A 21,762-nucleotide genomic window follows, 5' to 3' on the forward strand; every position below is an offset into this window, starting at 1 on the left:
GTTACTCCTGGCTCTGCACTCTGGAGTCATTCCTGGTTAAGTTCAGGGAGACCGTATGAGATGTTGGGGATCAAACCTGGGTTGGCAAGGCAAATGTCCTACCCACTATGCTATCAGTCTGGCCCTCTCTCTAGATTTGTAATTTGAATGTATTCATCTATTTTGTGGGGGAGGGATTTTCCTCCACATTCAGCAGTGCTCAGGCCAGTTCTCTTGCCTGAAGCCAGACAGGTTTGCTCCCCAGAAGCACAGACAATGCCCTGAGCACTGCAGCCCAAAGACAAACCCAAGAAAGAGCTCAGCAAAGGCAGAGCCGAGCTTTCCTTACACCCCACTTCCTTCTGGGGTGTCCCTGCCTTGTTGAAATAAATTTCCCTTGCAGGCTTCACAGCGACATCTGCTGGTGAGGTTAGAATGGCTCTGGGCTGGGGCCAGAGAAATAGCCTTTGCCTTGCATGCAGCCAACTCGGGACAGACCGGGTTCAATTCCCGGCATCCCATATGGTCCCCTAAACCTACCTGGAGCGATTTCTGAGCATAGAGCTAGGAGTTACCCCTGAGCTTCCGGGTGTGACCCAAAAACCAAAACAAAACAAAAATGCACAGGCAAGGACAGTCACATTTGGGCTTGTAAGTAGCTGGGGCGTCTATGGAGGGGATCAGGGGCCAGGGAGGCCAGACCTGCCTAGATGGGGCACCTGGCACTCCACCCACCGCAGTGCCTAGCAGATCCCCACCTCATCCTTCCTTCTTCCTTCTTCCAGGTGGGCCTTGAACCAGGATGGCTGAACCCCGCCAGGAGCTCAATTCACTGGAGGAACACACCTCGGTGTACGGGATGGGGGAGAGGAAAGATCTCCCATCACAGGGAGGCTACTCAGTGCTGCAGGACCATGGGGGCGACGCAGACCGCAGCCTGAAAGGTCAGTACTGGCCAGGCCTGGGCACTGCTGCCCACTGCTGGCCTTGAGAAAGGCTGGCACCAAGGACTTTGCATGCAGATATTTCAGGGGGGTTTAAATCCTCCAACTATATGAGAACTTCAGCAGATGGGGCTTACTAATTCGAAAAGGGTCAAGAAAATTTAGCATTGGGCTCTCTGAAAGATGTCCTTCCAAAGTAGAGGTTTGTGGGCCTGAGAGATAGCACAGTGGGTAGAGCATTTGCCTTGCATATGGCCAATTTGTGTTCAATCCCCAGAACTCCATATGGTTTCCTGAGCCTGCCAGGAATAATTTCTGAGCGCAGAGCCAGGAGTAACCCTGAGAGCCACCAGGTGTGGCCAAAAAAACTTAAAAAACTAGGGCGGAGATAGCATGGAGGTAAGGCATTTGCCTTTCCTGCAGAAGGTCAGTGGTTCGAATCCCGCCATCCCATATGGTCCCCCAAGCCTGCCAGGAGTGATTTCTGAGCATAGAATCAGGAGTAACCCCTGAGCACTGCCGGGTGTGACCTAAAAACCAATAATAATAATAATAATAATAATAATAATAATAATAATAAAATAAAAATAATATAAATAAATAAATAAAACAACAGTGAAGGCTTGTGCCCAGATAGCAGAGGGCTTGACAGTCCATTTAATTTGGGGTGAGTCTGAGTCCTCCAGCAGACCCTTCCCCCATCCTTAGAATGCAAAGTACATGGCTGCTGTATGTGGGAGCACCAGGTTTGATCATCCTGGCCTGCTGTGGCTCCCTGAGCACTGCAGGAATAACTCCAAATCTGCTTCATGGCCCCTGGATGATACAACCAGCCCAAGAGAAGGACTCACCCTGCTCTCCGAATCCACTTTCAGGGGTGAATTGGAAAGCAATGGACATTTTGTGCTGAAAGTACTGAGATACTTCATAGCCAAAAATCATACCTGGGTACTAGATATGGCACTTGGCTTTTTTTGGGGGGGTTCTTTTTTGTTTTGTTTTGTTTTGTTTTTTTGGGTCACACCTGGCATTGCTCAGGGCTTACTCCTGGCTCTATGCTCAGAAATCGCTCCTGACAGGCTCAGGGGACCATATGGGATGCCGGGATTTGAACCACCGACCTTCTGCATGACAGGCAAACTCCTTACCTCCATGCTATCTCTCTGGCCCCTAGGGCACTTGTTTTACCTGAAAACAATCTGGGTTTGATCCCTGGCACCCAGATCGTGCCCAAGCACCACCAGGATGATCCCTGAGTGCATTGCCAGGTGTGGCCCAAAAACAACAACAGGAAACACCATTTATAGTTCCTACATTCTTTTTATTTCTCCTCTCAAGGCCTGCTTAGCACCTGTTCGGCCAGAGAAGTTTAATAGTAGTCCTCCTCCTGCCAGCATTAGTAAACTTGATCAACTTCTAAATGTTCCAGAACACACTTTATCCCATATTGTCCCCCTAACTTGCCAGGATTGATTCCTGAATGCAAAGTCAGGAATAACCCCTGAGTGTGACCCTAAAACAAAAGAAAAACAAAATAGAAAAGGAAATTTGGCAAGTGAAAGGGGTGAGAGAGAACTGGGAGCCAGAAATGTAGCTCAGGGGCAGCATTCAACCTTGTGTGTGTGAAAACTAGTTTATACCCCTGGTACCATACACACACACACACACACACACACACACACACACACACACACACACACAACCTAAAGCCATGGGCAGAGACTGTGGAAAAGTCCATACATCTCAGTCACACTGGTGGACAGGAACAATCAATGGTCTGCAGGGCTTCGACACTGCCTGGGAACTCAGCAGCAGTCACCAGATTGTCTCCCCTATACAGCTCACCCTCCAAGCTTCCACTTTGCAGAACTAAACAGTCTCCCCTGCAGGTGTGGGCTGGAACACAGTACTACAAGCTCAGAAGTGTGTCTACAGCTCAGGTGAATAGTACATGTGGGCTGGGAGGAACCAAACTGTAGGCATATCAGGCCTGCACTTCACCATGAAGTCACTATATTCATTGCTTTTGGATTTTGTTTTTGGACCACACCCAGCTGTGCTCAGGGGTTACTCCTGGCTTTGCACTCAGGGGTCATTCCTGGTGGTCTCTCAGGACCATGGGGGATACTGGGGATCGAAGCCAGGTTGGTGTGTAAGGCAAACACTCTACCACTGTGCTATCACTCCCCTAGACAGTCCAATTGCTTTAGCCTCCTGTGACTATCTCAGCCAAGCCTCCTTGAAACATCAGTCATTAGTATCTCATACTGAGAATTATATCTGCTGAATTCTGCCCTGGGAAAGCACCCATGAAAACTGACAGTGTGGGACTGGAGAGATAGCATGGAGGTAAGTCATTTGCCTTGCATGCAGAAAGACAGTAGTTTGAATCCCGGCATATTACATGGTCGCCCGAGCCTGCCAGGAGCGATTTCTGAGCGTAGAGCTAGGAGTAACCCCTGAGCGCTGCTGGGTGTGACCCAAAAATCAAACAAATAAAAAAGAAAGAAAGAAAACGGACAGTGTTTAGGGCTGCCTGGCTTTCAGAGTAAATTAAAACTAAATTATTGTGGCCAGTGATGTGGCTCAGTAGAAAGGCACTTGTCTTGCATGTGGGAAGCCCTAAGTTTAAGCCCCAGGGCCACATGCTCCCCTGCTGGGAGCAACACCCAAGCACCAAGCACCGAGCTGGGATTAGATCACAAAGCCTGCCAGATATCACCCCAAAACAAAAATAATAATAATGAAATAAAAAATGGATGTACCAGGGGTCCTCAAACTTTTTAAACAGGGGGCCAGTTCACTGTCCCTCAAACCATTGGAGGGTCTGACTATAGTAAAAACAAAACTTATGAACGAATTCTTATGCACACTGCATATATCTTATTTTGCAATGAAGAAACAAAACAGATACACATACAATATGTGGCCCGCGGGCCATAGTTTGAGGACCACCATCATTATGTAAGATGTCAAGAATTAGGGAGGGGAGGACCTTTGCCTTAACAACCAACCTGGGGCCCGGAGAAATAGCACAGCGGTGTTTGCCTTGCAAGCAGCCGATCCAGGACCTAAAGGTGGTTGGTTCGAATCCCGGTGTCCCATATGGTCCCCCGTGCCTGCCAGGAGCTATTTCTGAGCAGACAGCCAGGAGTAACCCCTGAGCACCGCCGGGTGTGGCCCAAAAACCAAAAACAAAAAAACAAAAAAACAAAAAAAACAACCAACCTGGATTTGATCTCCAACATCCCATATGGTCCTGAGCACCACCAGGAGTGATTCCTGAGTATAGAGCCAGGAGTAACGTTTGAGCATTGCTGATTATTGCCCCAAAACAAATAAGAATTGAGGAGGGCAGAGCCAGAGTGATAGTACAGGGGCTAAGGCATGTCACCCATCCTGTTTTTATCCCTGACACCACAGATGATCTCCAAGCCCAGCCAGGAATAAACCCTGAGCTCCTGCTGGATTTGGACACATAAAAACCACCACCATCATCATCCCCCAGAAAAAAAGAATCAGGGAAACCGGGTATAGGCTCTGTTATGTTTACTGGAGTTTTTCTAAAAATCTAATTTTTCTTGGGGCCAAAGTGATAGCACAGCAGTAGAGCATTTGCCTTGTACTGCCAGGTTTGATTGCTGGCATCCTATATGATCTCCTGAGCCTGCCAGGAGCCACTTCTGAGTGCAGAGCCAAGGGTAACTCCTGAGCACTGCCAGGTGTGGCCCAGAAACAAATAAAAAAATTAATAAAATAAAATACAATCAAATAAAATTTTACTTAACCTAAAAGGTTTATAACAAAATCTTTCTTGGGATCAGAGAGATAGCATGGAGGTAAGGTGTTTGCCTTACATGCAGAAGAACAGTGGTTCTAATTCCGGCATCCCATGTGGTCCCCCAAGCCTGCCAGGGGCAATTTCTGAACATAGAACCAAGAGTAACCCCTGAGCACTGCTAGGTGTAACCCAAAAAACAAACAAAATCTTTCTTTTTTTTCTTTTTTTTTTTTTTTTTTTTTTGGTTTTTTGGGCCACACCTGGTAACATTCAGGGGTTACTCCTGGCTATGTGCTCAGAAGTTGCTCCTAGCTTGGGGGACCATATGGGTCGCCCGGGGATCGAACCGTGGTCCGTCCAAGGCTAGCGCAGGCAAGGCAGGCACCTTACCTCTAGCACCACCTCCCGGCCTCACAAAATTTTTCTGACATGAGCCCAGGAGGGAAGTAAGTCTCCCACTCTCCTTTTTGTTAAGAGGAAACTAAACTCAACTCATAAAGCAAGACAAATGTTTGTCCAATTATTTAAAGGTCTTGAGTTAACTAAAGTATGTTTGCTTACATGATTCAATTATTTAGCATAACATCAGGTCCCAAGTCTTAGGATGAAATATGTGTAAGCAAATATACATGTAAAATTAAAATCACTAATTTCTGTAGCTATTCTGAAAGGAAAGGAGATGAAGATCATTTACTCCCCCAAAGAATATTCTCTCAAGAAAGCAAATGAGGGACTGGGGGGATAGCATGGAGGTAAGGCGTTTGCCTTTCATGCAAGAGGTCATCAGTTCGAATACCAACGCCCCATATGGTCATCGTGTCCACCCCCCCACCCCCCCACCCCCCCACCCCCCCACCCCCACCCCCACCCCCCGTGCCTGCCAGGAGCAATTTCTGAGCCTGGAGCCAGGAATAACCCCTGAGCACTGCTGGGTGTGACCCAAAAACCACAAAAAAAAAAAAAAAGAAAGAAAGAAAGCAAATGATACTGAGGGCTTTTTGCTGCTCTAAATAGATTTCTTCTCACTGCTAAAACTTTGGACTGAGGTGTTTCCAAATGGGGAGTGGGTGTCAATTCACAAATTCACAGAAGGTGTTACCTCAGCCAGCAATCTTTCTGGGATGAGGCTGAGACAGGTTTTGCATAGGAACAAAGAACTCACATCTGAGACCCAAACACTAGCTAGCATGGGGATTGGGGGCAGAGTTTGGAGCTGGGATCTGCCCTGCCTGAGCCCTATGGAGCCTGTGAACAGATTCCAGGGCAAGGCCTGATGAATTAAAAGGTGTTGTGGGTCCTCCTGACACTTCCCCCCATCAGATCTCACATCAGTCTAAGCTTCCTCCTACCTTCCTTCACCAGGAAACTGATTTGAGATCAGCACCCCAAGCTGAGGGCTGCAGAGGAGAGAGAATTGGGCACTAGGCAAGGTTGGGGCACCATGATGTGCAGAGGCTCCAAGCTGGGCCATCGAAGCTGGTTCATGGTTTCAAGACACCATAGCCTGTTTGCACGAACAAAAACTGATCAGGGGGGCCCGGAGAGGTAGCACAGCAGTGTTTGCCTTGCAAGCAGCCTATCCAGGACCTAAGGTGGTTGGTTCGAATCCCGGTGTCCCATATGGTCCCCCGTGCCTGCCAGGAGCTATTTCTGAGCAGACAGCCAGGAGTAACCCCTGAGCACTGCCGGGTGTGACCCCCCCCCAAAAAAAAAAAAAAACTGATCAGGGGGCGGGAGAGATAGCATGGAGGTAAGGCATTTGCCTTACATGCAGAAGGATGGTGGTTTGAATCCTAGCATTCCATATGGTCCCCCAAGCCTGCAGGAGCGATTTCTGAGCATAGAGCCAGGAGTATCCCCTGAGTGCTGCTGGCTGTGACCCAAAAACAAAACAAAACAAAACAAAACAAAACAAAAACTAGTCAGGGGCTGGAGTGATAGCACAGTGGTAGGGCATCTGCCTTACATGCAGCCGACCCAGGACAGACCCCAGTTCAGTTCCCAGCATCCCATATGGTTCCCCAAGCCTGCCAGGAATGATTTCTGAGCACAGAGCCAGGAGTAATCTATAAGCACAGCCAGGTATGGGCCAAAAAAAAAGCTTGGCAGGCTGTGGGTAAGCTCAGGTTCAGGAGCTGAGAAACGTGTATGATAAAAGTTGTTGGAAGCTGCTGAAATTCCCTTTCAGACTTTATTTTTGAGGGGGGCAGCGAGTGGAGACAGCCTATTCTCAAGCCCTAACTACCTCTACTTCTCCCATTCATCTCAGGGTTCTGAGAAGCAGAGCCCCCCTCTGAAATGATGAACTGGGGTGCCACACCCCAGTTGGTGGGGGAAGGATATATGGTTCTTCTGAAACCCCCTTGGCTTTGGGTGTTTGTCAGTGACAGGCTGAACTACCAGGTGTTCAAGCAAGGACTGTCCTGGGGCAGAACTGGACAGATCTCAGGAAGGCTCCTGGTCTCATCACTGGGTGATGGCAGTGATGACCCCGGGTCTCCCCACTAAACTGAGCACCAGGCCCGCTCCCAAGTTTTCTGTCTGCCCGTCTGTGCCAGAGTCCATGTCCACTGTGAACTCCAGAAACAGCCCATCATGTTTCCTCACCCTCTGGTGGGGCAAGGTTGAGCCAGGCAGAAGTGACCTAGTCACCCTGAGTCCACTTTCTGTGCATTTGGATTCCTTGGGGGCCGATTTCTCTCTCACCAAATCTCAGCCAAGGTAGAGGGCTGGGCTGGCTGGGGCAAGGCGGCCCAGCTGAGGGACTCACTGTGTGTTCCAGAATCTCCCCCACAGGCCCCTGCCGAGGAAGGATCTGAGGAGCCAGGCTCTGAAGCCTCTGATGCTAGGAGCACGCCCACGGCTGAAGGTGTGGTCCCCTCTCTGCTATTGCTCCCCCTCTCCAGCCTGTGCTTGGCTCTGCTTGGGGCCCTACAGGGCCACCTTCCTGCTGCCCTGGATGCCACCTAGCCTGGGGCTAAGGGTCATGTTCCTTTGGGGCTGGGCAGCATCATCATATGCTTTGGGCAGCTGAACTGGGAGAGGTCGCCATCTGGGTGGGCTTGGCTGGGCCCCGAATGTTGTCCCTCTTCCCCCCCTGGTTCTGTCCCAGGCCCCTAGCCCTGGAGTTGCCGCTCAGCTGAGGAAGCTACAGGCCAGAGTATTTCTGCCACCAGGCTTTGGAGATGGTCTTGGGTTTGTTGACTTCATCTTGGGTTCTCGGCTTGGTCTAGCTTTGGATCTTGGCCGTTGGGTTAGTTCCAGCCCATCTTCTAAGCTATCTTCTTTCCACATATGGGTCATCACGAAGTTGTCCATTACTTCCTCCAAAGACTCCTTGATCTGTCTTGAGAAGCTCTTGCTTCCCATCTGTCCTTCAAGCAGGCTAACTCACCTCTTTCTGAAGAGGTTCATTTGTCACAGTGAGTTTCGGCTCTCGAACAACATTCCTCAGGGCTCACCTCTGTCTTCTGCCAGTTTTCACGGTTGAAGTGTCGCCTCGTGGTTGCAAAAGGCCTCCCCTCTCCTCTGCCCCAGAGCAGAAAGAAAATAACAAATTAGTGACTAGGGGCCGGAGAGATAGCACAGTGGTAGGGTGTTTGCCTTGCATGCAGCCGATCCAGGATGGATGGTGGTTCGAATCCCAGCATCCATATGGTCCCCCATGCCTGCCAGGAACGATTTCTGAGCACAGACCCGAGAGTAACCCCTGAGCACCACTGGGTGTGACCCAAAAACCAAAAATAAGTAAATAAATAAATAAATCAGGACTAGAGAGATAAGATATGGGTAGGGCACTTACCTTGCACAAAGCTTTGCACAAGTTTGATACCCATATGGTTCCCCAAGTCCTATCAAGCGTGATCCCTGAAAGTAGAACCAGGAGAAATCTCAGCACTAGGTGGGGTGTGTTTTGGTGTGGCCCCCCCAAACTAAAAAGAAGAATAAGGGGGCCGGGCGGTGGCGCTAAAGGTAAGGTGCCTGCCTCGCCTGCGCTAGCCTTGGACGGACCGCGGTTCGATCCCCCGGTGTCCCATATGGTCCCCCAAGCCAGGAGCAACTTCTGAGCACATAGCCAGGAGTAACCCCTGAGCCTTACCGGGAGTGACCCAAAACCCAAAAAAAAAAAAAAAAAGAAGAAGAAGAAGGAGAGGTCATTGAAGCCCTGAGACCTGCATGTCCTCTCTCCATCAAGAAGAGGAGAATTCCTCAGTGAGTCCTGCATGGCCCTTCTAATGGAGGGGAGACTAGGGTGCTCAGGAGAAAGGGGCTTTTCTTACACACCCAAGGGAACTTCCCACCTTTTCCCCATAGAGACTTTATCCTCCTCCCAGCTCTTGTTCACTCCCCAATTATGTGGGTGCTCTCACAGAAAGGGATTCAGAAGAGTTGTATCTGGGGGATAGGATAGGGAAGGTCGGCCCCTCTGAGCCATAGCTGCAGGCTGTGAGGACATAGTGAGTTTCCTAGCGCCCTAGAAGGTCTGGAAGCACGAATCCCAAAGTGCCCAACACCCAGATTGCTCGCAAGTGCCCTATCCGGAGTGTTCTGGAGACTTCCATGTGCCCATGTGAGAGCAGCGAAGGGCCAGACTGCACACCATGCGTAGCTCTGACTCTGCCCAGGGAAGATTTTTTAAAGCTTTGAGTCCTGTGTCCCCTGTTTATTAGCAAGAGTATTCGAGAGCTTTGCTGGGCCTGGCACAGGAAGGGGAAATGTAAGCTGATCCTAGCGGCTGACCAGAGATGGGGACCCGCTAGCCCCCAGACCAGACACACTGTCCATGGCCTGGGGGGGGTCTCTGTGCTAGGCAAGAAAGGACTGAAACAAGACATGTTGGAGCCCCTCAGATGTTCCCATTCTGCAGATGAGGAAACTTATTTACTGAGAAGAGAAAGAACTTGCCCAAGGCCCCAGAGCCCTGGCCTGCCCAGCCTTGTCCCTGCCCCTCTTCTCCTATCCTCTGTCCATACTTCAGTGTTTTTCTGATATGCCCCCCAGGGACCCTCCCAGCCATGTTTTTCTCTGCATATTGAGAAGGGCCTTTCCCCCACATTTCTGGCCCCGGAGTGGGCGCCCCTTGGACAGAACCTCGCCTGCTTGGGGGCTGCTGCTTTCTCTGCATGTGGCTGAGTCCTACCGGCCCCCACCCTGCACTGCCCCCGCACAGGGAACCAAGGGGTGAGTCTCCCAGCACCCCTAAGGCCCTCTCGGTGGTTTCCAGATGTGACTGCACCCCTAGTGGATGAGGGAGGCCCTGGGGAGCCAGCGGCCACTCCACCCCACACGGAAATCCCGGAAGGAACCACAGGTGAGGGTGGCGCCCATGGAGCTGTGGCTGGAAGGGGCAGGCGTGGGCTGGCTGGGCTCTTATTGAGACAGGATCGCCTCACTAAAGTGTGGGTTCTAACCTGATGCTTTGGGTCTCCCAGAGCTCTACAGACAAGCAGGGTCGGCCAGTGTCTTCTCTCCCATCCAATTCAGGCCGGTTCTGGGTGAGTCCCACCTCCTCAAGCCCACAATGCCCAGGGTTGGGGTCACCCACCCCAAATACACACATATACCACTTCCCTGAGTTTTTGGTTGGAGTCCAGACAACTGAGCCATTATTTGAAGGATCTTTTCTCGGGTTTGGTATTTGGGGTCATGCTTGGTGGTGTGAAAGAACCTGACATACTAGGGCCAGACCCTGAGATTCTGACACAGGCCTGTGTCCCTGCCCTTTGCACTGTCTCCTGTCTCCCCACCCTGATTTGAAGGTGCTACCCAGAGCTCTGCAGGAGACTGGACTCCTCAGATGGTCCTGCATCGAGCTTGGGGACAAGGTGGCCCTGTCTAAAGAAATGATGTATCCCACAGGGCCCTGCCCAGAGATAGCACTGCCAGGAGAGGGTGGCTGTCCCTTTCCAGAGGGGCTTACCCCGCCTGCTGGAGCAACAATGTTCTGCTCCATTAGCTAGACACACTGGCACAGTCCCCATTTGTCCTCTCTTGGCCTTTTCTGTTTTGATTCTTACTTGGTTTTTTGGGGTCATACCTGGTGATGCTCAGGGCTTACTCCTGGCTCTGTGCCCAGGAATTACTCTTGGCAGAACTCGGGATCATATGGGATACTGAGGATCAAACCCAGGTTGGCCACATGCAAGGCTGCTCTACTATTGCTCCAGTCCCTTGGCCTCTTCTGGGCTTAGGTGATGACCCTCCAGGGTTGGTTATGGGTCCAGAAGCTGTCCCATCTGGCTTCAGAGACTTGGACATGGGCCATCATGGAAGTCTGAGTCCATATTTGGCACACAGGAACCCTGGGGTTGATTCCCGACCCCTCACAATTCCTTAAGCACCACTTCCTTAGGACCCACTCCCCAAGCACCAGGCCAGGAGTAGCCCCTGAGTACCAAGTGGGAGTGGTCCCAAAACAAACAAGACAGGGCCAGAACGATAGCACAGTGGTAGGGTTTTTGCCTTGCATGCAGCGACCTGGGACGAACCCAGGTTCGATCTCGGCATCCCATAAGGTCCCCTGAGCCAGGAGCGATTTTTGAGTGCAGAGCCAGGAGTAACCCCTGAGCACTGCCGTATGTAGCCCGAAAACCAAAACAAACAACACAAAATACAGTGCTTGGGACAGACGTCTGACAGGTTAGTCAGAGGCAGATGGAAGCTAAGTCCCTGAGGCCTAGCCAGGATGTGTGGCCAAGTCTGTGGGACACGGACACAGGGGTGAGGCCTTGGGTGACTCGACTTTTCCTCCCACTGTCCTTGCACTTAGGGAAAGTTCTTGTGCTGCTCAATTCTGGCAGAGATGCAACCATGGGGGCCTCACTATGCACAAGACGCCTGAGCCCTGGGCTACTTTCACACCACCCCCAGGTTCTGGGCTAGAGTGAGAGTCCAAGGGCTGGAGTGTGGCTTTCTTCAGTGAGGGCTGCGGGGACCTCCCAAAAAATGCCAGGAACAGCCCCACAGCCAAAAAATTAAAAATAAAAATAAGCCAAGTCACAATGAAAATAATCCATCAGTGGGGAGCTGGAACCATAGCACAGCAGTAGGGCATTTGCCTTGCATGTAGCTGACCCAGGATGAACATGGGTTCAATTGGACATGGGACCAATTCCATATGGTCCCCTGAGTCTGCCAGGAGCAATTTCTCATGCAAAGCCAGAAGCAACCCTCGAGCACCACCGGGTGTGTCCCAAAAAACAAAACAAAGAAAAAAAAGAAAGAGAGAGAGAGAAAGAGAGAGAAAGAGAGAGAAAGGAAGGAAGGAAGGAAGGAAGGAAGGAAGGAAGGAAGGAAGGAAGGAAGGAAGGAAGGAAGGAAGGAAGGAAGGAAGGAAGGAAGGAAGGAAGGAAGGAAGGAAAGAGAGAAAGGAAGGAAAGATGAGAGAAAGAAAGAAAGAAAGAATGAAAGAAAGAGAGAGAAAGAGAGAAAGAAAAAGAAAGAGAAAGAGAGAGAAAGAAAGAGAAAGAAAGAAAGAAAGAAAGAAAGAAAGAAAGAAAGAAAGAAAGAAAGAAAGAAAGAAAGAAAGAAAGAAAGAAAGAAAGAAAGAAAGAAAGAAAGAAAGAAAGAAAGAAAGAAAGAAGAAAGGGAGGGAGGGAGGAAGGAAGAAAGAAAGAAAGAAAGAAAGAAAGAAAGAAAGAAAGAAAGAAAGAAAGAAAGAAAGAAAGAAAGAAAGAAAGAGAGAAAGAAAGAAAGAGAGAAAGAAAGAGAGAGAGAAAGAGAAAGAAAAAGAGAAAGAGAGAAAGAGAAAGAGAGAAAGAGAAAGAGAGAAAGAGAAAGAAAGAAAGAAAGAAAGAAAGAAAGAAAGAAAGAAAGAGAAAGAAAGAAAGAAAGAAAGAAAAGAAAGAAAGAAAGAAAGAAAGAAGGAAGGAGGAAGGAAGAAAGGAAAGAAAGAAAGAAAGAAAGAAAGAAAGAAAGAAAGAAAGAAGAAAGAAAGAAAGAAAGAAAAGAGAAGAAAGAAAGAAAGAAAGAAAGAAAGAAAGAAAGAAAGAAAGAAAGAAAGAAAGAAAAGAAAGAAAGAAAGAAAAGAAAGAAGAAAGAAAGAAAGAAAGAAAAGAAAGAAAGAAGAAAGAAAGAAGAAGAAAGAAAGAAAGAAAGAAAGAAAGAAGAAAGAAAAGAAAGAAAGAAAGAAAGAAAGAAAGAAAGAAAGAAAGAAAGAAAGAAAGAAAGAAAGAAAGAAAGAAAGAAAGAAAGAAAGAAAGAAAGAAAGAAAGAAAGAAAGAAAGAAAGAAAAAGAATCCATCAGTGGACTTGAGAGATGGCTGAGGGTTAAGTTTCCTGTGTAATATGCCTACTGACAATATTTTAATTCCTGGAGCACCACAAGGAATGACCCTAAGCACAAAGCCAGGAGATGCCCCTGAGCATTGTGGAGTGTAAATCCCCAAGCTAAAAAAAAAAAAAATGAGGGGCCGGAGAGATAACATGGAGGTAGGGCATTTGCCTTGCATGGAGAAGGACAGTGGTTTGAATCCCAGCATCCCATATGGTCCCCTGTGCCTGCCAGGAGCGATTTCTGAGTGTAGAGCCAGGAGTAACCCCTGAGCACTGCCGGGAATGGCCCTAAAAACAAAAACCAAGAGGCCGGAGAGATAGCATGGAGATCAGGCATTTGCCTTCCATGCAGAAGGTCGGTGATTCAAATCCCAGAATCCCATATAGTCCCCTGACCCTGCCAGGAGCAATTTCTGAGCATAGAGCCAGGAGTAACCCCTGAGTGCTGGCGGGTGTGACCCAAAAACCAAATAACAATAAAAATAATGAGTAGGAATGCCTGAAAGAAAGTTCAGATGCCCCATCCAGGCTGGCACAAGGATGCAGTCAGCCCCCAGGGTCTGGAGGAAAGGAAAGCACATGAGGGGCAGGAGAAAATTTGCTGGTGGCCTTGTAGTGGGCCGGCATCACTGTGGCCCTGCATAGGAACCTTGGTGGAGTCTTTCCAGACCCCTGGCCACTGCTCTTGAAGTTCTGGGAGCTTTTTCTCTTTTCTCATCACCTCGGGGTACACAGATGTACCCCCACCTTGCCTCAGTTGGGGTCAGTGCTTTCCTGTTGGTAGTGACCTGAAGACATGTCCATCCCACCTCCTGCTCAATATCCTGTGCTCACTGGGGCTCTTGGGGCACTCAAGGCATGGTGGGCCCTGGCCTTGGTCTTGCTGACCATGGCACCCGTCTTTTCTCCACTAGCTCTCCCAGGTAAGGTTCTGCCACAGCCCGTGTATCTCCACCTTAGGGCACACCTGCCCAGGGCTACCAGCTGTGCCTTGAACCCATTCTAGTAGGATGAGATTGGAAGCGACCCAGGGCCTGCCCTTTCCCTTGCCAAGCTGCTCTCTTCAAATAAGTCCCCTTGAAAACCTCTCTCCTCTCCATCCTTTTCATCCTCCACACTATAAGGATGTTGGAGAGTCAAGGAACCATAGCCAGGAAATGCACCTCAATTTAACACCTTGCTTCCATGAGACCCATGCATGGACTGTCTTCATGCACTGGTGAAATCCCATTGGGGGTTAAGTTTCACTGTCCCAATGTAGAACACAACATTTTCCCTGCCTTTCTGGGGTCCCAGGAAGAGAAGGGGCCCCTACACCTGCCAGCCACCACTACCCCAGCACCGCTTGACTGTATTGGTGCTTCAAGCTCCTGTTTTGGAGTCAGACCCGAACCAGGCCATACTGGTGGTTGAACAAATGCTTCTGAGCATCCCAGCGGCCTCCTGGGCCCCGTGCTCAACCTTGTATCCTGCACCAGCACCTAGTCCCTCTTAATCTGCTGTCCAGGCCTATGGGGACTTGGGTCAGCTCTGCTGAAGACCACATACTGGGGCAAATGCAGTTGTGGCATGATAAGGAGCATCCATTCCAGGAGACCTGCTGGGCAGCACAGCCAACTGGAGTGCCCAGTGCAGTCAAAGAGCTGGTCTGTGAGCAGGGCACCTGGAGATGGTGTTTATGCACCTGAAGCTTCCTCATTGGCTCTGCCCAGGCAGGGGGCATCCATGCAGCATTTCAGATTGCGGTGGAGCACAGAGAAGGCCCCCCTAAGGGAGAAGAAGCTGGTCCCAGAGCAGTGGTCACTGCCGCTAGCTCATCAGTTCTGCAACTGGGCAGTGACTTTTGTGACCTCTTAGATAGGCAGTCCTGATATACAGCGATGCCCTGGCATGGTCGAGATGAGTGGTTCAGGGGCCCAAGTGTGTGCCTTGTCTGCATGAGACAGGGTTTGATCCCAGACCCACCAATACACAAACATATGAGAAGCAGCAGCAGCTGGATGTGTGTGAAACTTTCACCTTCAATACTGTGCTGATATGTCAGGAACTGGCTCTTCTGTATCTGGGGCTCTTCAGGGTATCTTGACCCCAAGATACCCCAAAAACTGCCTGCTGCTAATGTCCCCATACCCAGTAGTACTTGTTCTAGGTAAGCAGTAAAAGGGGGCACCCAATAACTGGGCAAAAAGAAACCAGTAGTTTGGGGCCACCTGCCTGCTGCTTTATAAAACTTCCTTCCAAATTCTCCTACACCCCAAGACAGACCTTGAGGAGTCAATGGGCTACAAGAGAAGTAGATAGTGGGTCCTGGCAGGGACTCCTGCCTCGCCCACAGCCCACCTGTCCTTCTTGGCAGCACACGGCCTGCTGCACCCCTATTCCTGCCCCATGTGCATCTTGGAGGACTGAAGTGCTCTGGCCAGATGAAGCCCCCACCTTTCCTCCTGCATAGTGCTGTCCTGGAGGGTATGTGGGTGCCAAGTACTCTGTGGAGTTGACCATGTCCGTTGTAGAGTGCCAGCTCCTTGGCACCCTAAGACATACCTTTCTTGAACATTCTGGGGAGAGCAAAGCAGCAGTTCTGTTTGAAGCCAACAGTAACTTGGTTTTTTATCTTCTTCATTTGCTGTTGCCTCCCACAGCTGAAGAGGCCGGCACAGGAGATACCCCCAACATGGACGACCATGCAGCCGGACACGTGAATCAAGGTGGGTAAACTGTGGGGTGCTGGCCCACACCAGGGCATGGGGAGCGGGATGACGAGGGAGGAAGCAAACCCCAGCAGGGCTGTTTCCTGGAAGAGGCTGGCCATACCCTCAAGTCCCAGATCCAGTAGAGTTCTGGGGACTGGACAGCAGCTCGCCCAAGCCAGGCTGAGCGTTCACAAGTCAACCCTCTGATGGTCTGTACTGGGGAGTGGGACAAGTCAGCCGAGAGGTGTCAGGAATGGGGGCAAGCTGCCCCTCCCCAGCAGGCTGCCCTCAACTTTCGGGGAGCCAGACCTCAAGCTCACTTTGGTGACTCTCCTCTCTGTGCCCCTTTAACTTCAGATTTCCTTCTTGGGGGTCATCTCTATGGCCTAAGGGAGCACCTTTCTGTTAACCTTTGTCAGAGTGGCCAGAGAGAGGCCACAGTACAGCAGGAAGGGTGTTTGCCTGGCATGCAGCTGATCTGGATTCAATCTCCAGCGTCCCATATGGTCCCCTGATGCCCACCAGAAGTGATCCCTCAGTGCAGACCAGGCATAAGCCCTGAACACTGCCAGGTTTGGTCCCCAAACAAAAGAAATGTCTGAAGAATCTGATTTCTCACCCCCTTGAAGGCTCTGTGAGCTGGGATTATTCTCTGTTGTCTGCTGCGTAAATAGACTTGTCTCTTGTATCATGTGGAAACTTCTAGATTGCATAAGGGGCTGCAAGAACTGTTCTTTTCTCCAAAGATTGGCATAGGGTCTTTGTCACATTCATCATTTCCATGGGGTCATCTGGTTTTAGGGAGTCCCCCACCCAAAGGGGTATATCGAGGGCTGGGGGTGAACCCTAACTTATCGTGCATGTACTCACATTGCTGCCAGGACCGCTCATTTCAGCAGGAGGCACGTGTCCACCCCTCCTGTTTGAACAGAGCTTCAGAACAATTCGAGAGGACAGAAGTGGGACACCCTACTCTGTTACGTAACTAAGATCCTGGCTGCCAGTTCTCTGGAATTACAATGTTCAGTCTAAAGTAAAATTAGATACTGGTGTCGCCTCTAGAAATGACCGATCACTTCCATAAGAAGTAAATGGGAAGGGACTGTCTCTACACATTTTCACTGCAGGCTCCTGTCCTCACATCCTGCTGCAGAAAGCAAGCAGCTCTTCCAAAGCACTCTAGTGCAAACTGCCTTTCAGTGTTTGCTAGGGCTTGACCATGCCTCCAGCATCTCAGCACTGGGAGAAGGACTCACATCTATACTTAAGGCCAGGGTTTTTCCCTGTCTTCCCAAGGCCAGTGCTCAGTACTGGGCTTGGGCCTGCTGGGCTGAGTGGCTGGGCTGGGTTCCCTCCAGCAGGAGACGTGGTGGGGTGGTCTGAGTTTATGCCCTTGACATCAGGACCAACATGATGTCCCAGCTCTGCCCTGCTCTTCCTGCCCTACACTGCAGGAATAGGTTTGAGACCTGTATTTCTGACATCTGTAATCTTGACACCTATAATTCTGCTGTCTCTCTTCCTGACATCTGTCTGTCTGAGAGAAAGGTGATCCAGTACCACCAAGCAAGGGGTGTGAAGGGGACCCCTTTATGTGGTCCCCCGAGACCATTCACTAGGGGTTGTGTTTTGCGGTAAGGACAGTCCCCTCTGAGGCTGCGGTGGATGAATTGTCAGGACTCAGAACTGGCCGCCCTGCCCTGCACTGATGGCTTTATGCTGGGGGTGGGCTCTGTGCTGGGTGATGGTTCCCTGGGGCCAGTCTCTCCCCAGGGCCAGGATCAAAGCACAGAAGCCTCCTGACCCAGCACCATCTGCAGGAAGCTCTGGGAAGAGCAGTCAGCCCTGAAGGCGACGGGCACTCACTGCTGCTGCAGCCTCCCTTGGTGGGTTCTGAAGTCTCTCAGCAAACGCTGTCTGCAGGGGGTTTCTCCCCACCCTCGCCCATATCCTGATGCATAGCTTGTTTGACCCATTCTCAGGACCCAGGGCTGCCTCGGTCAGCAGGAGGTGACGCATCTCCCAGACAACACAGGGCTGTGCTCTGGCTGATCTGAGCCAGAGTGAATGAGGTGGAAGGGCTGAGGGCCAGCAGGCAGTTACTTGCGACCCTGTCTGTCACTGAGCATGTCAAGGTCAAAAGAGCAGATGGACACACACACACACACACACACACACACACACACACACACGCATGCACACACACACTCACACACAGACACACACACACACACACACACACACACACACACACTTTCCTTTTCTAGCTCCTCCATCCTGGGGGTTTCTAGATGTTGTTTTGAGACCTCTGGGAAGAAAGGGTGCCAATGAGGAGTTGATGAGGAACTCTGCACATTCATCCTGGATTCCTCCAGATTGAGCGGGATGTTTGGGTGACAAGACCCCGGAACCCTCCAGTTTGCAAGCCTGGAAGGCCACCTCGTATTCATCTCTGCTCTTATCTTGTACAAAGAGTCAAAGGGGCCATAGCAATAGCATAGTGTAGCATAGAGATAAGGCATTTGCCTTCCATGCAGCCAACTGGGATGGACCAGGATTCGACTCCCGGCATCCCATATGATCCCCAAAATTAGCCAGGGCAATTTCTGAGCGCAGTGCCAGGAGTAACCTCTGAGCACGGCCAGGTGTGGCCCAAAATACCCTCCCAAAAGAGAGGCACAGACAGACAGAACCAGGGGGATCAGGTCAAGGGATGGAGCACAGGTGTCACATGAGCAAGATCCAGGTACCAGGTGCCTCCATACTCACAGCAGGGGTAGCCCTAGTGATCCCTCTAAAAATAATCTTAAGGGGCCAGAGTGACAGCCCAGTGAGTCGTGTTTGCCTTGTATGCAGCTGACCCAGGTTCACTCCCTGGCTTCCCATATGGTCCCCAGAGCCTGCCAGGAGCGATTTCTGAGTATAGAGCCAAGAGTAACACCTGAGCACCACCAGTGTAGCCCCTCAAAATAATCATTTTAAAAGGGAATGGGACCAGAGTGATAGCACGGCCATAGGGCATTTCCCTTGCATGCAGACAACCTGGGACAGACCTGGGTTTGATCCCTGGCATCCCATATGGTCCCCCAAACCTGCCAGAAGGAATTTCTGAGTACAAAGCCAGGAATAACCCCTGAGCACTGCAAGGGTATGGCCCAAAAAACAGCAACAACAAAAGTAAAAGGGGACCCTTACCAAGGAGAAGGAGGCACCCAGTAAGGGGCCCATAGAGAGTCATGTGTTGAGACCCAGCCTCTTCCAGCCCAGCTGATAAGCTGAGGGGATCTGGGGAGCCCCTTTCTCTGCCCAGCCGTGATGCCAAAAGTGCCCCCTCCTAAAGCCAGTGTGACTAGTCCCTTCCGTCACCACTGCCTCTTCCACCCAGAGGAGGGATTCACAGACCCCAGAGATAGGCAACTGTAGGACCTTAGTTCCCAGATCCCACAGAACAGGGAGGGAGAGCTGGGTGGGGGCGCTCTGTGCTGCCTGGGGAGGAGAAAGAACTGGAAGTCTCCATCCTGCTGACACCTTGCCATTCTCAGCCTCATCCCAGCTGCCCCAGGATACCCTCAGGTCCCCCACCAGGCGTCATGCAGAGGGGGTGGCCTGGGTGTCTCCACATAGATTGGGCACGTCTAGGGGTCCCAGAGCTCCATGGAGGTGAGGACGCAGACCTGGCGACTCCAGGGGTGATCCCTCACCTTCTATTCATCCTGCCTGAAGGCACTGGAGTGGCTGCACCCCTGTCTTTGGGGACCCAGCCAGAAGAGCCAGCCGGAAGCTGCCCCCACCCCCAGCTGCTGAACCATCTGCTCTGGGGAGACTCAAACAAAGAGAGGCTGGCGGGTGAGGACGAGGATGGTGACAGAGACCGGGACATTGATGAGTCGTCACCCCAGGACTCCACTCCCTCCCAGGACTCCCCAAATCTGCCGAGCTTCCCACATCCTGAGATGGCTCCCAGCGTCGACCCCGGCAGCCCCAACACCCCTGACGAGGGGGGCACCTTCCTCCCCCATGTTCCTGCTGAGACTCAGGCCCTGGGGTCCCAAGTACCCAGCACAGGGGGGCAGGACACACCCTCCCAATTCACAGCCCATGTGGACAGCCAGGCCAGCGGGCAGGAGTCAGGGTGTGCAGAGGTGGATTCGGAAGGGGTGGCGATTTATGGGGGGCCCCCTGGGAATGGACAGAAGCCCGAGGGCCACGCCGTGGGAGAGGACACAAAGGACACTGCCCCACCGGAACCTCCTGGAAAGCAGCCGCCCAGCCGGGTCCCTCAGCTCAAAGGTGTGTCACCCCCTGCGGGGGTCCTCCCAGCGCCCTCGAGGGCCCCCACTGAGCTTCCAGCCCTTAGCACCTGCCGCACCAGGGACAGCAGCAGTGAACCCCAACTCTGCTGCCCTTCCTTGGCCCCCACTTGGCTCCATGGCACTGTCTCCTTACGCTTGCCCTCTTCCTTCTGCATGATGCCAGCCCACTCCCATGGCGCTCCCCAATCTTTTCTTGCTGCCACTGGATCCCCCACAGTCCCCGATACCCAGACCAGTGGCTGTTTCCAGGGGCCTCTTCGGTCCCTTCATGTGCTGCCTGGATCCTCCCAAGTAGCACAGCCACTATCACTTTGCATATGAAGAAACTGAAGATCAGGTTTTTGTTTTATTTTGTTTTTAAAGTCCAGGGTATAATAGTACAGAGATTAAAGCACTTGCCTTGCACATGGCCAGTCCGGGTTCAATCCCCTATACTTCCTATGGCCCCTGAGCCCGGCCAGGAGCACCACTGGGTGTGAGGGGGGGGAAAAATAGTCACCAAGTATCCATGGCTGAACCAGGCTAAAGTTCAGAGAAGCCTGATCTGAAAGACAACATGGGGCCTTCCAGAAAACTGAAGTTTACTAGCTCAGGGTTGCAGAGGGCACACACTAGCCCTGGGAACAGACATCTCCTGCGAGGTAGTCAATGACACCCACAGGGCAACAGAGATAGCCTGGGACCCAGAAACCCAGGAGTGACCGGTGACCGGAAAGACCTAATAGAAATGACAGATTCCTGGCTTGCCTCCACCTCCCCAGCTGACCTGTGCTGGGATTAAGTGCTCGGCCTCACCCCTCGGCCTCACCCCAGCAGTCTCAGGGACTGGAGTGGAGGGCAGATGCCCCCATGTATCAGGGATTCCAGCAGGAAGAAGGCAGTAATTACCCCAGAGGAGACGCCAGGGACATGCGGGCACATTTGATGCTCAAGACCCTCAGTATTCTTGCATCATTTGCTATCCATTGCAAAGTGGCTAAACTGGGAGCTGGTGTTCTTGTCATTTTGAACTGCTGTATAGAAATTAAACTTTAGAAAAAGAAAAAAAAAAGAAATTAAACTTTAGGGGGGCCAGAGAGATAGCACAGTGGCGTTTGCATTGCAAGCAGCCGACCCAGGACCTAAGGTGGTTGGTTCGAATCCCAGCGTCCCATGTGGTCCCCCGTGCCTGCCAGGAACTATTTCTGAGCAGATAGCCAGGAGTAACCCCTGAGCACAGCCAGATGTGGTCCAAAAATAAAAAAAATAAATAAAAAAAAAGAAAAGAAAAGAAATTAAACGTTAGGGTCAGGAGAGATAGCACAGTGGTAGGGCATTTGCCTTGCATGTGGGGAACCCCGGATGGAGCCCGGTTTGATTCCCAGCATCCCATATGGTCCCCCAAGCCTGCCAGGAGCGATTTCTGAGCTCAGAGCCAGGAGTATCCTCTGAGCACCGTCGGGTGTAACCCAAAAACCAAAAAAAAAAGAAGAAATCAAACTTTAAAATTTTAGATGGGGGTTATCGAAGCAATAGTACAGCAGGTAGGGGCTTTTGCCTTGTATGCAGCTGACCTAGGTTCCATCCCCAGCACCTCAAATTCTATCAGTAGTGATCGCCGAGCTCAGAGCCAGGACTAAAACGTCTCCCAGATGAGGCTGTTCAGCCCGCCCTGAGCCTGGAGCTTTTGCAGTCACATGAATGATGTTAGTTGATTTGGGCAGAGAATGTGCATTATGGAGGCTGAGGGTGTGGCTCAATATCCCTTGAGTATGTCTAGCATGAGAGTCCCCAAGTTC

At 51.1% G+C, this 21,762-nt stretch overlaps 2 protein-coding genes across 2 annotated transcripts in view; both read left to right on the forward strand.

Annotated features, from left to right (window-relative positions):
* Positions 1 to 21,762, forward strand: part of MAPT (microtubule associated protein tau) — a 108,591-nt gene that overhangs the window by 63,525 nt on the left and 23,304 nt on the right. Inside the window, 4 exon segments of the mRNA XM_049781801.1 lie at positions 765 to 923; positions 7,487 to 7,573; positions 9,929 to 10,015; positions 15,621 to 15,686. Of these exon segments, the coding sequence (XP_049637758.1) occupies positions 782 to 923; positions 7,487 to 7,573; positions 9,929 to 10,015; positions 15,621 to 15,686 (382 nt within the window). The 5' untranslated portion in view covers positions 765 to 781.
* LOC126018604 (microtubule-associated protein tau-like) lies at positions 18,399 to 20,324 on the forward strand. Its single transcript, XM_049780715.1, has one exon. The coding sequence runs from the start codon at positions 19,262 to 19,264 to the stop codon at positions 20,303 to 20,305; it is 1,044 nt and encodes a 347-aa protein (XP_049636672.1). The 5' UTR covers positions 18,399 to 19,261; the 3' UTR covers positions 20,306 to 20,324.

Source organism: Suncus etruscus, chromosome 1 (assembly GCF_024139225.1).
Source record: "Suncus etruscus isolate mSunEtr1 chromosome 1, mSunEtr1.pri.cur, whole genome shotgun sequence".
NCBI lineage: Eukaryota > Metazoa > Chordata > Mammalia > Eulipotyphla > Soricidae > Suncus > Suncus etruscus.